Genomic DNA, 15854 nt, shown 5'->3' on the forward strand with positions numbered 1-15854 from the left:
TTTTCAAGCTGTTTTAAAACGCAATTAATATAGAAATGATCTCAGATTGTTATGTTTTGGACATATTAATGCATATGATTAGGGTCTTGTAAATATATCTCGATCGCGATACCCATATTTGGTTTCAGTAAGAAGACCACAACCTTCAAAATATCGTTGATTGTACCTTTTCAACAGAGACTGACTAGTTTTGGTCTTTATTGGTGCATTAGATGACAAAAATTCTCTCAGTTCTATAATATCTATTTCCCAGGGTATGCAAAATGTTGCTCAATCCGCGATGACAAATATTTTCTCAATTCTATAATATCCTTTCCTAGGGTATGCAATGTTGCTTGCATGTTGCCGCAACATGGGACGCGATTTTTGCTCTCGGCCAATGAAAATCGTCAAAAAAGCAACATGTTTTGCATTTATTTTTTGACGATTTTCATTGGCCGAGAGCAAAAATCGCGTCGACCCGTTTTAACCGGTTCGTAGTTTGGCGGTATATTTAAAAAAAAACTATGTTTATATGGATATAGTATTATATGAGGTGAACATCAAATCCATATTTAAACTAGCATCTATGGAGGTCGCACTTCTTGAAGACACTTGCCCCACAGTATAAGAAAACTGTTATATTGTACATGCTTTCGATGCCAATTTTGTTTAATATAGAATACGCAAATTGGATCTAATACAGAATGTTGGTTTGCGACATTTTCGGTGAATGATCATACATATCTACATACATACATATGTACTGTATGGTTAGTGGTTCTACCCTACTGTGGCGGCAATCGTTGCGTTACACCAAGCCGATTGCTACGAAACTGAAGCGGGCTCTTTAAGTTTGCTGGCTGACAAGGGCTGCCTGCCATTAAATGGGCAGTTTTAAAAGGTTTTCAAAGTTCGACGCTTTCAGAGCGATTAAAACCTGAATATAAATTGTTTAAAATAATAGTGCACCATACGAAGAGGGCCGGCATTTATTTGCACACACGAATTTCAGGAAGTGGAGCATGGCTGGCTGGCGGAGCAGACTCAAAAACAGTCCCCATTCATGGCATGGCTCAAAGCAGACGCGCCACTGGCCACAATTCAGTCGAATACTTACGGCGCTAGCAATCGGACGCGTTTCAAAACTTGCTCTCTGCCTTCTGCCACAACACAGCCGAAGTCTGCCACAATCTGCTTCTGCTTCTGCAGAGCCCCCCTCCGTTTCCGTTTCTGCCTCCGTGACTGTCTGTGGAAAGTGTAAGCAACAAATACAAATTGATTCAAGAGGGATTCGAGCTGCGGCTGAAATTTCATTGACGATTCCTTTGAGGCAAGACAGTCTCCATGCCACTTGCCACTACCAAATATCCATCATCTCTGTGCCCCGTCCCCGTCACCGTCCCGTTCCAATTGCGTCAGGGTGTCGCGTGTTTTTCGGCCAGTCCAGTGCTAATTTTGGGCGCCACAACGCGTAGGCGTAAAGAGAAACTACACGGAAAGAGAATTTATTTGTTTGCATTTTTGTTTCGCTTTTTTTGGTGTGAAGAAATTGAAGCCCGGCAAAGGCAACAGCGTTAGCAAAAGCAAAAGCAGGCGGCCGCCGGAGACAATGAAAGCTGATTGAATATTTTATGCAAATTTCCATTGCAGCCACTCCGCGGGAAAACTTACAACAGCAGCGGCACCAAATCATTGGGCAGAAAGAGTCGTCGAGCAAACAGGAAGTCGCAGGAAATCAGGTAATAAACCCACACTCGTAAATATTGTATATTGAAAACGACACTCTAGAGGTCTCCCATCCTATCCCATTCCATCCGCAAGTGGGAAAGCTGAAGATCAAGGCCAGTCAGTCAGTCAGGCAGCGCGGGGAGGCCACTGGCGGAACAAGGCTAAGTTGCGGCTTATCTGCGTGTCCTGGTGCCACTTCTGCCACTGCCAAGGTGAAGGTCGTGCTGCAGTTTTTGTTGTTATATAAACAGCCAGCTAGGGGGACAGGGAGAGGGAGTCCCAGAGCGACTGGTCCAACCAACGTCCAACCCCCTGCTGTCAAGGGCTCACACTCACCCACTAACCCAGTGCGCATGTCTCTCCTCGTCCATGGGTGTCCTTTGGCCTTGCCCGAAGACGGCCTCCGTCAGGGCCATCCTCCGTCGCGTCACCAGGGGGAGGGGGGCAGCATTGAACTTGACACAGGCCACCAGTGGCAGCAGGCAGCAAGCGCCAGCCTCCTGGTCTGCCTGATCCCCGCTGCAGAAGCCAGAAGCCACTTTCAATGCGACCACGAAACGGTTAGCGGTAACAAGGTTAGTGGGTTAACCGCTTGGAGTGGATTCGAGTGGAGTGGAGTGGAGTGGAGTGGAGCTGGGGGTCTGGTCTGTGGTCTCTCTTTCTTTCTTCTACGCCCCGGCGACGTGTCTCCCACCTCGAACCGCGGCCCGGATTCAGGCAAACAAACCCGTTAGCAAGTGCTCTGCACGCTTCTGATCGGCTTTAACTTTTCTTTGTCCATTAAAAGCCACTTACTCTTGGCCAAGACGACACTCGTCCGTCGATTACTTTCCCTGCTAATCAAAATTGAAAACCAAAAACAGAACCACGGAGCCACGGTCAAAGCCAGAGAGGGGGCGGAGGGTATGCAGAGCCTAATTGAAAGAAATTTGTTTGTTGCGACACGCTTGGACTTTGAAGTTGGCCATGACCATGGCCATGGCCATGGCCAAGGCGATGCCGATACCAATGCGAGACCGATGGCTGCCTCGAAGTGGCACAGCCATGGACCAAGTGAAATTGAGCGAGACGGCGGCTGCATGAATGTCGCGGAGATGGATCGCATTAGGACCGAATCGAAAACATGAAAAACAGTATCATGCGATACGGGACTCTTGATAGAGATAGGCATGGGCATCCTCCTTATGCCGGATAGATGATAAACTAATTCGGTTTGTATCAAATTTGATAAAGCCACAAACACAGGACACCTCTACCTATTCCTATGGCCATTGTTCCATTTTCTGCTTATTGGAACAAACAAGTGTTTTAATGGGGACTGATGGGGTTCTAACGTGTCGCAGGAAATGTTAAATAACCGATTAGTTTCGAAATGAACTTATAATGAATGGGGCTTGGTGGATTAATGAGTAAATTGTTTGGTCATCAAATGAAATGGCAATAAATTGAATGAAAGTGTGAGGAATGCAAGCGAGAAATGGGAACAGCTTTAATCAGCATTCAGTCCCCGGTTAATGATCGCCATGCCCAGTAGGTCAGTCACTCACTCACTGGAACAGAACCTTTCTTCCCCAAAATATCCATTTCCATTCCCTCAACATCTCGACTCAAACAAATGTAAAATGAAATAAAATAAAAGAGGTTCGATGACTCGCGCGTGAATTGCATTTTAAAGCCGCATTTCACACTTGGCTGGCGGACATGGACCCGGACACGGACAGACAGACTGGTAGACTGGCAGACTGGCAGACTGGCAGACAGGCAGACAGGCAGGCTCACAAAACGAATGAACTCAAAGAGCCAGCCCCACACGAACCCATGAGATGCGATGCGATGCGGTCCAATCCAACCGATCCGATAATTGCATACAGGGAAACACAAGAAAAAACGAGCAACAAAAAAAAAAGCAAGTAAATATACAAAATTAAAACTCTCCAAAATACACAACAAAAACGAGAAAGAAAGGGGCCCGCCCGAAGCCATGGATACCCTGCCAAATCACAGCTGAATGCCATAGTAGTTCCTACAATACTTACCTTTCATTCTGAGTACGGCCTGCAGTGAAAACAATCTGTGATCTGTGCTGTGGTAATGTGGTATTCAGATACTTTTCAAACTGAGCGACTAGGGGGAAGTGTTTATCTGTATAAGCTCGAGTACACATTTACTTAATGCTGGTATACTGGTTGCACACAATCATAATACCCTCTGGATGGGTAGAAAAAATGCTGTGGAATACTCGTACAAGCGGGGGGATCGGGCCGGGGCTGGGGCCAAGACGAAGCCGAAGCCGAAGCCAAAGCCAAAGCCAAAGCCCCGCACTCGAAAGTTTTTTGAGACAAGTTAAATGAAAACCAAAACAAACTCATTAACTGCTGGTGGTGGGGCAGAGAGAGAGACAGAGAGTCGGGAAAGAGGGGCATTTGAAAAACTGAAAAAAAAACTAAAAATAAACGGAAAATTACCGAGCAGCAACAATAGCCACACTTTACCTGGGGGGATAGAGGTAGAGATAGAGGTGGAGCTGTTGATGGAGCTGTTGTTGGAGTTGGCGCAGACTCCAATTTTCACTTTCACTGGGGTGTAGCCAGGGGCAGAGGTCGCGCTCTGATAAGCCCCCCAGAGAGGCAGACAAACGCAGAATAATGCTCGTTGCTCTTTACTGTTCTGAACCGGTTACAATTCGCTTGCCGCCAAATGAGTCGCAAAACAGAGAGATGACCCAAAAAGGGAGATCGGGGCCGGGTCACGTGCTCCATCTAGAGTTTGGCGTTCTGTCGTATCCATGGCCGCAGCGCAGAGACGCGCTCGTAGCCGTCGGGGACCGACCGCCCGCAGCCGCCCAACACAAAGCTGGCCACGCCCACCAGGTTGCCGCCGTAGGTGGCAGGACCGCCGGAGTCGCCGTGGCAGGCCCCCTTCTCGGCCTCATGCAGCAGGCACATGGTCGTGTCTGATAGAGATCCATAGTAGCGCTGCTTGCACGTGTCGCGGGCGAGTGCGCGCACATGTGCATAGAGGAGCTCATCCGAAACGGGCCCGTTCTGGAAGATGGCCCCCCACCCGGAGATGTCCACAATGGAATCGTTGGGCGGATCACTGGTCGCCAGGGAAATGGCCTTTATATAGGAGCTGAACTTCAGAGGGGATGCCAAGCGGAGCACAGCCACATCATAGCCCGAGCCGCCGTACTGGGGATGCACAATCACCTGGGCCACATTCACGAGCACTCCCCCGCTGGAGAGGCGCAGACTGCCGGCCCGAATGCTCAGCTGTGAGGCGGGAGTTCTGCCAGAGAGGAGGTAGGATCAGTGGGAAAGGGAAAATCTACAATCCAGAAAGTACTTAATTCTCTTACACATTCTTCCCCGACTTGACGCAGTGGGCGGCCGTCAGGACGTAGCTGGACGACAGGATGGAGCCACCGCAGGTGAATCGCTTGTTATGCCGCAGCGAGATCTGGTGGGGGAACTGCCCCGCCACGGCCCGAGTGCCGCCGACGATGCGGGGCGTGGCCCCATCGTCCAGATCTTGGCCGCGGATGCCGCCGGCGATGCAGGTCATCAGGAGGAGAAATGCGGGGCTTCGTAAAGACATTTCCGGTTCTTCTTCGATTGGATTGTGGCTGGATCGACGCCTGGATCCGCTTATTTATGATAGCCCTGTGGCCCCGTCATCATCATCAATGTCTCACAGTCAAGTCACTATCGGGGCTTGTCTTCGGTCTGGGCCCTAATGTCTGTTTCAATTAGGGCGCCTGCTCCAATGGGGGAGCTGTAATGAGAGGGTTGTGACATCACCCTCAAAAGGGAAGAACATGGCTTAGTACTGTGGAAAGACTATTGAGATTTGCATATCTATCGGAACGGAATTAACTGCCAAAGGGATCGTCAGCCTTTGTTAGGGATCGCAGAATGACAACAAGATGGCTTAGATTGCCAATCGTTTTCAGTTATTTTGCTTGCTTAATAACTGCATTCCAGTGTGATAGTGATCCCTGGCATTGTTAGATAAAAACAAGAGCCTCCCGCCATCGTGCTGAGCCATAAATTGTGCCATAAACATTTTATAGGGAATTAGTACGGTGCGGCAATCGCCAGCCTACGTCCAGTCCAGTGGCAATCGTCTCCTTATCCTTATCACCATCAATCGAATGAGTCACCCCCAAATGCCGTCCCGACAATCACCGACTCTTACCGACCAAGAACAAACGACAGGGCCAATTAGTTGGGCCCCAGAGCCATGAGGTAGTATAATATTGCTAAGGGATTAGGGATCTAGGCGATCAGCGGCTGCAGCCACTCGTAGAAGCTGGACACCCGCACGAACACGTCCGGATAGCGGGAGCCGCAGGCACCCACCACAAAGTTGGTCAGTCCAATAAGCTTGTTGTTGTAGACGGCTCCACTGCCCCCGTCGCCGTGGCAGGTGCCCTGCTTGAGCTCGTGGGCCAGGCAGAAGCTGGTCTTGTCGTGGGCGCTGTAGGCGTCCAGGCAGACCGCCTCCTCGGCGACGGTGAGCGTGAGCTCGCGGATCTTGTAGGAGTTGCTGCCCTCCACGGTGCGTCCCCAGCCGGCGACGCTGACGACGGAGCCCTGCGCGGGCAAGTCATCATCGCCGCTGGCAAGCTCCACGGCCATGATGCGGTCGGTAAAGGCCAGAGCGGAGGTGAGGGTGATCACGGCCACATTGTTCTGCAGCTGGTAGAAGTCCGGGTGCACGGTGACCGACTCGACGTAGACAACCTTTCCACCGGCATACTGATTGGTGCTGCCCACGCGGCACGTCAGGCGGCTGGGTTCGATCCTGGATGGGATGGGAATATTTTGTGGTTAAAAGATATCCCTTCGTCTGTCTCTTGTGCGGGGCGGGGCTGCACTTACAGCTTTCCATCGCGGTACAGACAGTGGGCCGTGGTCACCAATTTTGTCGCGGACACGATGCTTGCGCCGCACACATGCGCATTGTCCACCCGCAGAGAGGCGGCATAGGGAGTGTCGGTGGGGCCAGCCTCGTCTCCGCCCAAGATGCGGCTCTTGAGGCCTGCCTGGCAGCCTCCTAGGAGTACAGAAAGGCAGAGCAGGACTACCACTAGGCCACTTGATTGGATCATCTCTCTCTCTCTTTCTTTTTGTGAAGTACCTTTTCTATTGGGGGTGAATGGGTGCTTCCTCCGCCACCGATGGTTGGAACTGAAATGCGTAGCGCAAAGGCCGACCGTTTAAGTGGACAACACCACGCAGAACCCCCCTCTAAAAGCAGCTCCCCCCTTAGCTGGTCTTATCTGGGGCTTGGACATCGGAATAAATCTAATCTTATCGCGGCCTTTTCCAAGCTAAATTGGACGTTAGGCGATGTTATTTCCCCCGATCAATTCGCACACAGAAATACACACTCGTAATATCGATTCGATTGCATTTGTAGAAGCAGAGTCCCCTCTCCTTCGCAGATCTATGACCATGACAACAAAATGGATCCAAGAAAGATAGGAAGATGAGTAAGCCGTGAGTCAGGAACCTGATTTTCGAGTGGGACGGAAAAAAACCCCTGGAATGATCCACACAATCGAGAACATTTGAAATGCCTATTAGACTACCGAAACTCCTATGATATATGTAGATCTATAACAAATGTTAAATCTACTGCTTTCTTATCGAATTAGGAATAGAAAAGGACTGACGAAGGAAAAGGTCTTTCTAGCAACAAATTCCAAATTTAGCACTACAGATATCGAGACTGGGGTTTTCCCTAGATCTATACCAATAGATATCTCAATTGGAAAGTATTATTAGCGATTACCGAAATGCAGCTATAAATATTTTCCTAAGCCACAGTAGACCTGCGATTATTGCTGGCCAAATATGACGATTCCAGACTCAAGAGGTTTCCGTAGATCTCTATCACATTATAATGGAGTGTTAATAGAAATAATAATTCGTCGATTTTCTATAATTGGCGGTGAAATTGATCTCATATAATTGTTAATCGATAAGTAAACCTTGCTTGTCATTGGCTAAATTTGTTTATAGTTTCCCACTCGACCTCGATCAGGAATAGCTTCTGGCTAGCTCTGCGTTTAATCCGAAATCTCGGGATTTTTTAGGTTTCTATCAATCCAGAGTAAATCGATAAGAAAGCCTTAGTAACAGGATAGAAATATTTCCAATTGAAAAGCCTGATCGGCCCTCCCGACTGCCCAAAGTCGGTCAATCCCTTAGCGCTAAAATCGAAGTATACCAATGGACCCTTCAAGGTCAGTTATGGAACCTTTGACCAGGGAAAAGTTTTGCAGCCAATCATGCAGTAAAGACGCCACAAAACGAGGCCGCCTATCAGGCCAAATTTATGGCCGTCACTAAATTCTATAGCCTATAGTTTCTCTCTTCTTGGAAGCCCCCATAAACCGGGTCTGGGGCTGCTCCGAATTTTGGATTAGCCATGGAAACACATTATGTTCTTGTTTATAGGAGAAAGCACTTTATGCACATGAAAAAAAAAATGTTGAAAAAAAAGCGCATCTTCATCCTATGGTGTTCTCCTGCAGATACTCGTAGTCTACTGAGCATTTGCCTCGATCCAATCGAGATAGTAGTAGATGCGAGAGGCCACGTCCGGGTAGGAGCTGCCGCAGTCCGCGAACTGGAAGCTGGTGATGCCCTGAAGCACCTTGTTGTCATCAATGACAGCGGCACCGGCATCACCGCGGCAGATGCCCTCCTTCTCGGCACTGGTCAGGCACAGGCAGGATTCGTAGCCATAGCCGGCGGCCAGCTCGCAGTAGGGAGAGCTCAGCGTATTGTAGTTGGCCTTCTGCAGCTTGTAGGGGGCCGAGCCGTCAGAGACCTCGCCCCAGCCAGCCACATAGACGGGTGTGCCGTTGGGCAGCTCCGTGGACTCCTCCTCGGCGGAGCCCTCCTCCACCTTGGTGGGCAGGGTAACGGCCGTAATGCGCTCCGTGAATACCAGGGGCTCACTTAGCGTGATGATGGCCAGATCGTGCAGGAAGTTTCCGTACGAGGGATGAATGAGGACGCTATTTACATTCACGATCTGCCCGCCGGCATACTGGTTGATGCTGCCCACGCGCACGCCCAAGGTGCTGGCAGCCACCCTGCAGAAGGAATTGATTAGAAGGAGGGTCACCACTTGGGTTGGGTCGGGGTCACCGGTCAATACTCACGGTGTTGTGCCCATATCGGACACGCAATGGGCGGCGGTCAGCAGATGGGTGTTGGAGATGATGCTGGCCATGCAGGTGTGGGCCTTGTTGTGGCGTAGTGAGGCCGACCAGGGAAAATCGAAGGCGGTGGCATCTTCGCCGCCTAGAATGCGGCCCTCGGGCGAGGACTGAGCCACCGAGAGGAGCAGGGACAGGGCTAGCAGAGCGAGCGCTAGACGTGGAACAGCCATGGCGTTGGAATATCAACTGATTCCAATGGCCAATCGATAGCCACTCCACGGCCAACCCTAGCCCCAACCAAAGCCCCAGCATTCCGCCGTCCCGCTTTCCTGGCCCGGCCTGCAGCTCTTCAGCTAATCTTGAGCACAAACAACGATAAGCGTCGGGGCGATTTACGAGCCGTCCCGCAATCGATAAGATTCGGCTATGGGTAAACCTATCCCCGGCACCATAAAAGCCTCTATAAAGGGCTCCAGACTAGGAAGCGGACTGCTCAGTTTTCTTCAAAGCCAGCATGCATTCAGTTCAGACACTCCTCGTCCTTCTCCTGGCAGTGGCCATGGGCGTGCAGGCCTCCCGGCTGCCCGCGGATGTCGGCTCCCATCCATATGCCATCTCCCTGCAGCGCAATGGAGCCCATATCGCCGGCGGTGCTCTGATCAGCCAGCGATGGGCTCTGACCGCCGCCCACTGTGTGACCGTGGGTGGGGGTCAGGAAAGGTAGAACCGCGCCCGCTCGAAAAAAGAGTCGAGTCACCCATTAATATCTGCCACTAATCTTCCCGTAGCTATCCCGCCCGCACATTCCTCGTCCGCGCTGGCAGTATTCAGCGCCTTGTTGGGGGCCAGCTGGTGGCCCTCTCTAGGATCGTGGTGCATAGCGACTACTCCAGCGGCGGCGCTGGTGCCAACGATCTGGCCCTCTTGGAGCTGGCCTCCCCATTGACCCTTAACGCCAACACCCAGCCCATTGGGCTGGCCAGCGAGCGTCCTGCCGTGGGCTCCCAGATCACCTTCGCCGGCTGGGGAGCGTCACAGCCCGACGGAGCGCTCAGTCACGGCCTGCAGGTGGCCACCAGGCAGTCGATCAGTGCCGATGCGTGCCAGGAGTCCTTGTTCCTCAGTCAGCAAGATCTTCTCTGCCTGGTACCCGAAACGGATGACGTGGAGAGCTCTGGTCTCTGCACCGGCGACGCCGGATCCCCGGCTGTCTACAACAACCAATTGGTGGGCATTGCCGCCTTCTTTGTCAGCAGCTGCGGCACCGAGCAGCCCGATGGCTACGTGGATGTGACCCAGCACCTCGACTGGATAGCCGAGAACAGTGCTTGAATAAAACCAATCAAAAACTCTCAAAATTTGTATCTTCCCAAAATGGAATGGCTTCCAAGGCCCAGTCCATGGGTCATTATCTTTTTCTTAAGCCTAGGTTCAAGTCTTCTCTCTAATATGTATCGTGAACTTCATTTCGATAGGTTTTAGTGGTAGTTTCAAGAACTGGCAGCTGCATTCCCTGAAAAGTTATAGTTTAAGTCTATCTTAATTTAAAATATCAATTTGAATGCTTAATATTTTCAAGACGGTAAGCATAAGCTGCAAAGGGTCTTCGGCTGATTCATAGCTGTATTCGTTAGCTTTTCAGAATTTTAATGTCGTTCAACACTGAGTGTAACATACTCAAGTTATGTGGAAAAACGCAAGCTTACTTCAGAAAGAAAACATTAAACAAAACTCATAATTAATGACGAATTTGTTGTGCCCCAAATCTATTCATCTGATGTTGGAATTTTATTTGGCTGTTGACTAGTGCCATCACCAATTTTATTTGAATGTGTTTCTAAGCTTTGGTTTAATAAAAATCACATGGAACTATGGATCTGCCAGGGTATCTACAACTTTGTTACCCCATGCTGGTCTTTTTAATGTACTTTTTCTACCTAATAGACGGAATTTCTATCACACAATCTAATCTAATAATCGTATATGAAGTGTGTATAACGTACATTGAAGTTTTTTCTGAATGGTGGTACCTTAGCAATAAGCCTTTTTCCTTTTTCTTGAAGGCCTTTGCTGGTTGGACTATATTTTAGAATGTAATCCAGGTGTCATTCTCTACAGAATATCGTAGAAAAACTCTTATATTCTTGAATGGGTAAGACACCGATTGGACCAAGGTCCAAAAGTCATTTCCTAAAATACGTATAAGTGTACGAAAAATGGATAGATAACCATTTTTGCCTGTTAGAAACATCCGATGGACCTTTTCGTACGTTCCATTCCCCTATCACATAATCCCTGTTGATGAACTGGGCTTCCATTTCTGTCCCGGAAACAGCATTGAGACACTCTCTTCTTGCTTGAATATGAAATAAGGTAGTTTTGAAATTTATTGGATATGCTGCTGGATCCAATCATAGTTGGCCGCAATGCTGATGAAGCGCTCTGGGAGCAGGCCACCGCATTCGCCCAGCATCTCGCCGGCCAGACCCACCAGCTGCTGCTGGTAGACGGCAGGTCCGCCAATGTCGCCTCTGCAGATGCCATTGCGACGCTCATGGCCCAGGCAGAGCACTTGGTCGTTGTCCTGGGGCTCATCCTCGCTATAGCTCAAACGGCACTCACGGGCGGGCATTACGGCGGCCTGGCCAATCTGCAGGGTGCGGTGCATGTTGACCTCCGATTCGGTGGTGCGTCCAAAGCCGGATATATCCACATGGGCGCCCACTGGTGGGTTTTCGCTGGCCAGTGCCACGGCACTCACGTTCTCGTCGAAGACAATGGGCTCCTTGAGGCGGAGCAGTGCCAGGCCGGTCTTGAGGGTGTTGTAGTTGGGATTGATCGTGATTTCCTCAACGCGAATTTCCTTGCCGCCGGTGTAGAGATCCACGGATCCAAAGGTGATGCCAAAGAGGTTAGCAGACCAACTGAAAGTATAGGATAGATGAGCCTCGTTCATCCTCTTGCTTTATTCCCTTTCCACTTACGGCGTGCTCTTGCCATCGGAGCAGACACAGGTGAGAGCTGTGAGGGCATAGCGCTCGGCGATGATCACGGCACCGCAGTTGTAGCTGCCACCGATTGAGAGGGCAGCCTGGTAGGGCAGCTGACCGAGGACGGCGTCCTCGCCACCGGCCACACGACCCTGGGGTAGGGCCTGGCTCAGACAGCAGGCCAGCAGGAGAAGTCCAGCGGATAGGGTGAGCTTCATGGTTCGTTCTTCTTTTGGTCAAGAGATGGCGTGAGATGGTGCCGGCCCTCTGCTTTTATAGGCAATCTGCCTGGAGGTGGGAGTATCTTATCGGGTCCCATGGAGCCAGATAGGGTATAGATAGTGTCATCCGGTCATAGTCGCCGAGCTGATTAGACAAGCCGAAGAAGCCTTCGGATGGGGCATGGGGTATCTGTACTGATCTATTTCTGGGAACTCGCCAGGCCAGGCCGGGCCTCTTTGCTCTGGTATCAATGAACTCTGATCGCCGATCGCTGCTCGCTGACCAGCTTGCTAGCCTGCTAGCCTGCCAGGGGAACACGTTTCAGTGTCACAGAGTCAGAGTCAGAGCCACAGCCACAGCCACAGCCACCGAGAGAGGCCAATGATCGCGTCTGGTGGCACGTAGCACATTCGATTTGGCCTCAGCCGCACAACCTGTTGCTGCCTGCTGTCCATCTCCTCATCCTCATCCGTCAGAAACTCATCTGTCCACAATGTATCTTTCATGGTCTTTAAATGGTCTGCCTGGCGGCAGCTTTGTGCATTCGCAGACTCGCCGTCGCCCCAACATGATCTTGCGAAAGAGCATCGCTGGCCAGCTGCTGCAGCTGCTCGCCCTCATCATCATCCATGCCTCCTGCCACACCCTGACCAGCGCCAAGACGGTGAACCCTGGCGGCGGAGAGCTCCAGCAGCAGCCACAACTGGAGCAGCAGCAGCCGATCCAGGGTCTGCCCGAGCCGAGAGCCTACATGCCGGATTCCCAGAACCTGGACTTTGTCTACCACGATCACGAGGAGCTCACGCGCTTCCTGAGGTGAGTCCCCTCCGCCCAGCTCTGTTTAGATGCATTTCCATTGACATCCTTCCCTTCGACAGAGCCACCAGTGCCAGGTATCCCAACCTGACGGCCCTCTACTCGATTGGCAAGTCCATCCAGGGCCGTGATCTCTGGGTGATGGTGGTCAGCTCTTCGCCGTACGAGCACATGATCGGCAAGCCGGACGTCAAGTACGTGGGCAACATCCACGGCAACGAGCCTGTGGGCCGTGAGATGCTGCTGCACCTCATCCAGTACTTTGTGACCAGCTACAGCTCGGACCAGTATGTCAAGTGGCTGTTGGACAACACTCGTATCCACATTCTGCCCACCATGAATCCGGATGGCTATGCGGTGTCCAAGGAGGGCACCTGCGATGGTGGTCAGGGCAGGTAAGAGGCTCGTTGCGAGTCATCACCACCTAAAGTCACCTTCCTCACGGATATTCCGCAGATACAATGCCCGCGGATTCGATTTGAACCGCAACTTTCCGGACTACTTCAAGCAGAACAACAAGCGCGGGCAGCCGGAGACGGATGCGGTCAAGGACTGGATATCCAAGATACAGTTCGTGCTGAGCGGCAGCCTCCATGGAGGTGCCTTGGTGGCCAGTTACCCCTACGACAACACGCCAAACTCCAGTAAGTAGTCCGAGGAGTACGCCCCTAGATATAGCCAACCATTCTACCAGTTTAAACCCTCGCAGATGTGACTTACAGCCATTACAATATATATTCTTGATCTCATCTCCCTGTCCGCTGTGTCCGCTTAGAACGAAAATATCCTTTAGCGTAGTCTTCTGCCAAAGACTATACAATTACCAAACTCTCAGCCTAAGTAGCAGTAACAAAAACAACAGTCTTTGGCAAGGTGCACAGAAGACATGTCTTTCGATCCCACGAATCCAATAAGAAAATGGATTTTGTGTCTGATATTTGGATAGTCTTTGGGTGGGATCATTGTCTATATATGTTTGTTTGAATATAATCTGCAAGGGTATCCAAGGCGCATGCACTGTCTCGCTGTAGAGATCAGATTTATAAAGCCTACTTTGTACTTTAATGCTTGCCTTCGCACCAATATGGCTGCTCAAAGGGATCTGCCGTTCGTCCGCCCTGTGCGCGAGTGAGTACACATACTGCTGCCTGAGCGACCCATCTAACCGCGAATGCCCCTCTTCTCTTTTCCCCCCACATGTCCTCTGGGTGCAGTGTTCCAGACCTATTCGGCGGCCCCCTCGCTGACCCCCGACGACGATGTGCTGAAGCATCTGTCGCTGGTCTATGCCCGGAACCATGCCAAGATGTCCCGTGGAGTGGCCTGCAAGTCGGCCACGCCGGCCTTCGAGAACGGCATCACCAATGGAGCGGCCTGGTATCCCCTGACGGGGGGAATGCAGGACTACAATTACGTGTGGTATGGCTGCATGGAGATCACGCTGGAGATCTCCTGCTGCAAGTTCCCGCCCGCCTACGAGCTGAAGAAGTACTGGGAGGACAATCAGCTGGTACGTTGCAAATACTCTCGAGTGTTTCTTTCCGATTCTCACTCGCCCCATCATGTAGTCCCTCATCAAATTCCTGGCCGAGGCGCATCGTGGTGTCCAAGGCTTCGTCTTCGATCCGGCGGGCATGCCCATTGAGCGGGCCTCCATCAAGATCAAGGGACGCGACGTTGGCTTCCAGACCACCAAGTACGGCGAGTTCTGGCGCATTCTCCTGCCCGGCTACTACAAGGCAGAGGTGAGTATTTGCATACTTTCGAACTTTCGACGATCATCCACTGATTATGGTGTGCATTCCTCTCAGGTCTTTGCCGAGGGCTTTGCCCCCCGCGAGGTGGAGTTCGTCATTGTGGAGCAGCATCCCACGCTGCTAAATGTGACGCTGCAGTCCTCAAAGGTAGGTCCATCCACTGCCCATCCACTTCCTAAGAAATTCACTTCCTGGTGCTGGCTAACCTTTACCCTCTAACCCAAGCCGTACCTGGTGGCCTCTTCAGTTGCCTCCAGCGTCACCACAGCCAAGACGCGTCGGGTGAACGACAAGCTGCAGTTGGCCGCTGACTAGATCGGAGCCCCCTCTGAACCGAGCTCCCGGTGTGAATGGCTGGCGTGTAAATACAGTCGGAAGTGCTTTAGTCTTAAGGTGTGCTAACACTACACTAACCCGATATGACCTCCGAAGCTCCTAGTAATCCTCATCCCCTTACTCATAGATATACTTATTTTCCACATTCCCACTCCAATACGCCAACAATGTTCTATCTAGTTCCGCCATTAGTTTCTTCTTTATTTGAATACTAATGCACACTTTTTAGATCCTTTAGTTCATCCTTTAGTTCCTGCCTGTAGTTCAATTCTTCCTGTAGTTCCTCCGCTTCCCAAGTAGTTTGTAGAGAATGCTCGATGGGAATACTATGTATAAATTGTAAGAGTTGTTCTGGTGTAAGAAAACCCATGCCATACGCTTAAGTGTTGCTTGTTATTGGTATTGTATAGAAAACTGAGTACAGAATCTTGGCTACGAGTGGACAATAAACGTATCTCGAGTCTACTACTATTTGCAATCCCTCCCATTTCGATTTCACAGCGCATTGAGGGCATCGGCGGTCCAATGGTTTCCGTCGGCGGCGTTGGAGTTGGCGTTGGCGTTGGCGGCTCTCCGGGCGGCATATACAGGCCCATGCAGGCGGCGCAGCACTACAGGCCCCAAATGCCGCCATATGCGGCAGCCACCTCCAACGACGGGATCTTCTCGACCATCAGCAATGGCCTGAATAGCCTCTATTCGAACATATTCGGTTGATGGGCAGCTTCTGCAATAGTCTATAAGGATTTTTTGTTTTACTCTTAGTCTTAGGATTGTGACTACTTCCGTCGTACTATTTATTGTGAGCGATGACAAAGGGACAGACAGGACAATAATAAAGCC

At 50.9% G+C, this 15854-nt stretch overlaps 6 protein-coding genes across 9 annotated transcripts; 2 read left to right on the plus strand and 4 right to left on the minus strand.

The window, feature by feature from the left end:
- The first annotated feature begins 1129 nt into the window (after positions 1 to 1129).
- Positions 1130 to 15836, plus strand: LOC6600041 (carboxypeptidase D). 4 transcript variants are annotated; one of them, XM_026993333.1, is made up of 10 exons: positions 1130 to 1239; positions 1633 to 1721; positions 12637 to 12918; positions 12981 to 13313; positions 13375 to 13562; positions 14017 to 14046; positions 14133 to 14428; positions 14487 to 14663; positions 14730 to 14822; positions 15513 to 15836. In XM_026993333.1, the coding sequence occupies exons 3-10, from the start codon at positions 12671 to 12673 to the stop codon at positions 15726 to 15728; spliced, it is 1581 nt and encodes a 526-aa protein (XP_026849134.1). In that variant the 5' UTR covers positions 1130 to 1239; positions 1633 to 1721; positions 12637 to 12670; the 3' UTR covers positions 15729 to 15836. The 4 variants fall into 4 exon arrangements, with proteins under 4 accessions (XP_026849134.1, XP_026849131.1, XP_026849132.1 ...); XM_026993330.1 differs by lacking the exon at positions 15513 to 15836 and adding an exon at positions 14901 to 15476 and having other exon boundaries at positions 14005 to 14046; XM_026993331.1 differs by lacking the exon at positions 15513 to 15836 and adding an exon at positions 14901 to 15476.
- LOC6600036 (serine protease SP24D) lies at positions 4470 to 5274 on the minus strand. Its single transcript, XM_002025047.2, has 2 exons — positions 5069 to 5274; positions 4470 to 4998 (listed from the first exon to the last, which is right to left on the minus strand). Exons 1-2 carry the CDS (start codon positions 5272 to 5274, stop codon positions 4470 to 4472), a joined length of 735 nt encoding a protein of 244 aa, XP_002025083.2.
- LOC6600037 (chymotrypsin-1) lies at positions 5934 to 6897 on the minus strand. The gene is made up of 2 exons (XM_026993334.1): positions 6594 to 6897; positions 5934 to 6516 (listed from the first exon to the last, which is right to left on the minus strand). The coding sequence occupies exons 1-2, from the start codon at positions 6821 to 6823 to the stop codon at positions 5988 to 5990; spliced, it is 759 nt and encodes a 252-aa protein (XP_026849135.1). The 5' UTR covers positions 6824 to 6897; the 3' UTR covers positions 5934 to 5987.
- Positions 8165 to 9149, minus strand: LOC6600038 (trypsin beta). The gene is made up of 2 exons (XM_002025049.2): positions 8891 to 9149; positions 8165 to 8821 (listed from the first exon to the last, which is right to left on the minus strand). Exons 1-2 carry the CDS (start codon positions 9118 to 9120, stop codon positions 8266 to 8268), a joined length of 786 nt encoding a protein of 261 aa, XP_002025085.1. The 5' UTR covers positions 9121 to 9149; the 3' UTR covers positions 8165 to 8265.
- On the plus strand, positions 9390 to 10338 carry LOC6600039 (serine protease SP24D). The gene is given in 3 exon segments (XM_026993435.1): positions 9390 to 9610; positions 9679 to 10251; positions 10320 to 10338. Coding segments are annotated over 3 exon segments (798 nt in total). The 5' UTR covers positions 9390 to 9404.
- On the minus strand, positions 11241 to 12103 carry LOC6600040 (serine protease SP24D). Its single transcript, XM_002025051.2, has 2 exons — positions 11875 to 12103; positions 11241 to 11814 (listed from the first exon to the last, which is right to left on the minus strand). Exons 1-2 carry the CDS (start codon positions 12096 to 12098, stop codon positions 11277 to 11279), a joined length of 762 nt encoding a protein of 253 aa, XP_002025087.2. The 5' UTR covers positions 12099 to 12103; the 3' UTR covers positions 11241 to 11276.
- Positions 15837 to 15854: the final 18 nt, after the last annotated feature.

This window comes from Drosophila persimilis, unplaced genomic scaffold, assembly GCF_003286085.1.
Source record: "Drosophila persimilis strain 14011-0111.01,24,50 unplaced genomic scaffold, DperRS2 tig00000829-arrow-arrow-pilon, whole genome shotgun sequence".
NCBI lineage: Eukaryota > Metazoa > Arthropoda > Insecta > Diptera > Drosophilidae > Drosophila > Drosophila persimilis.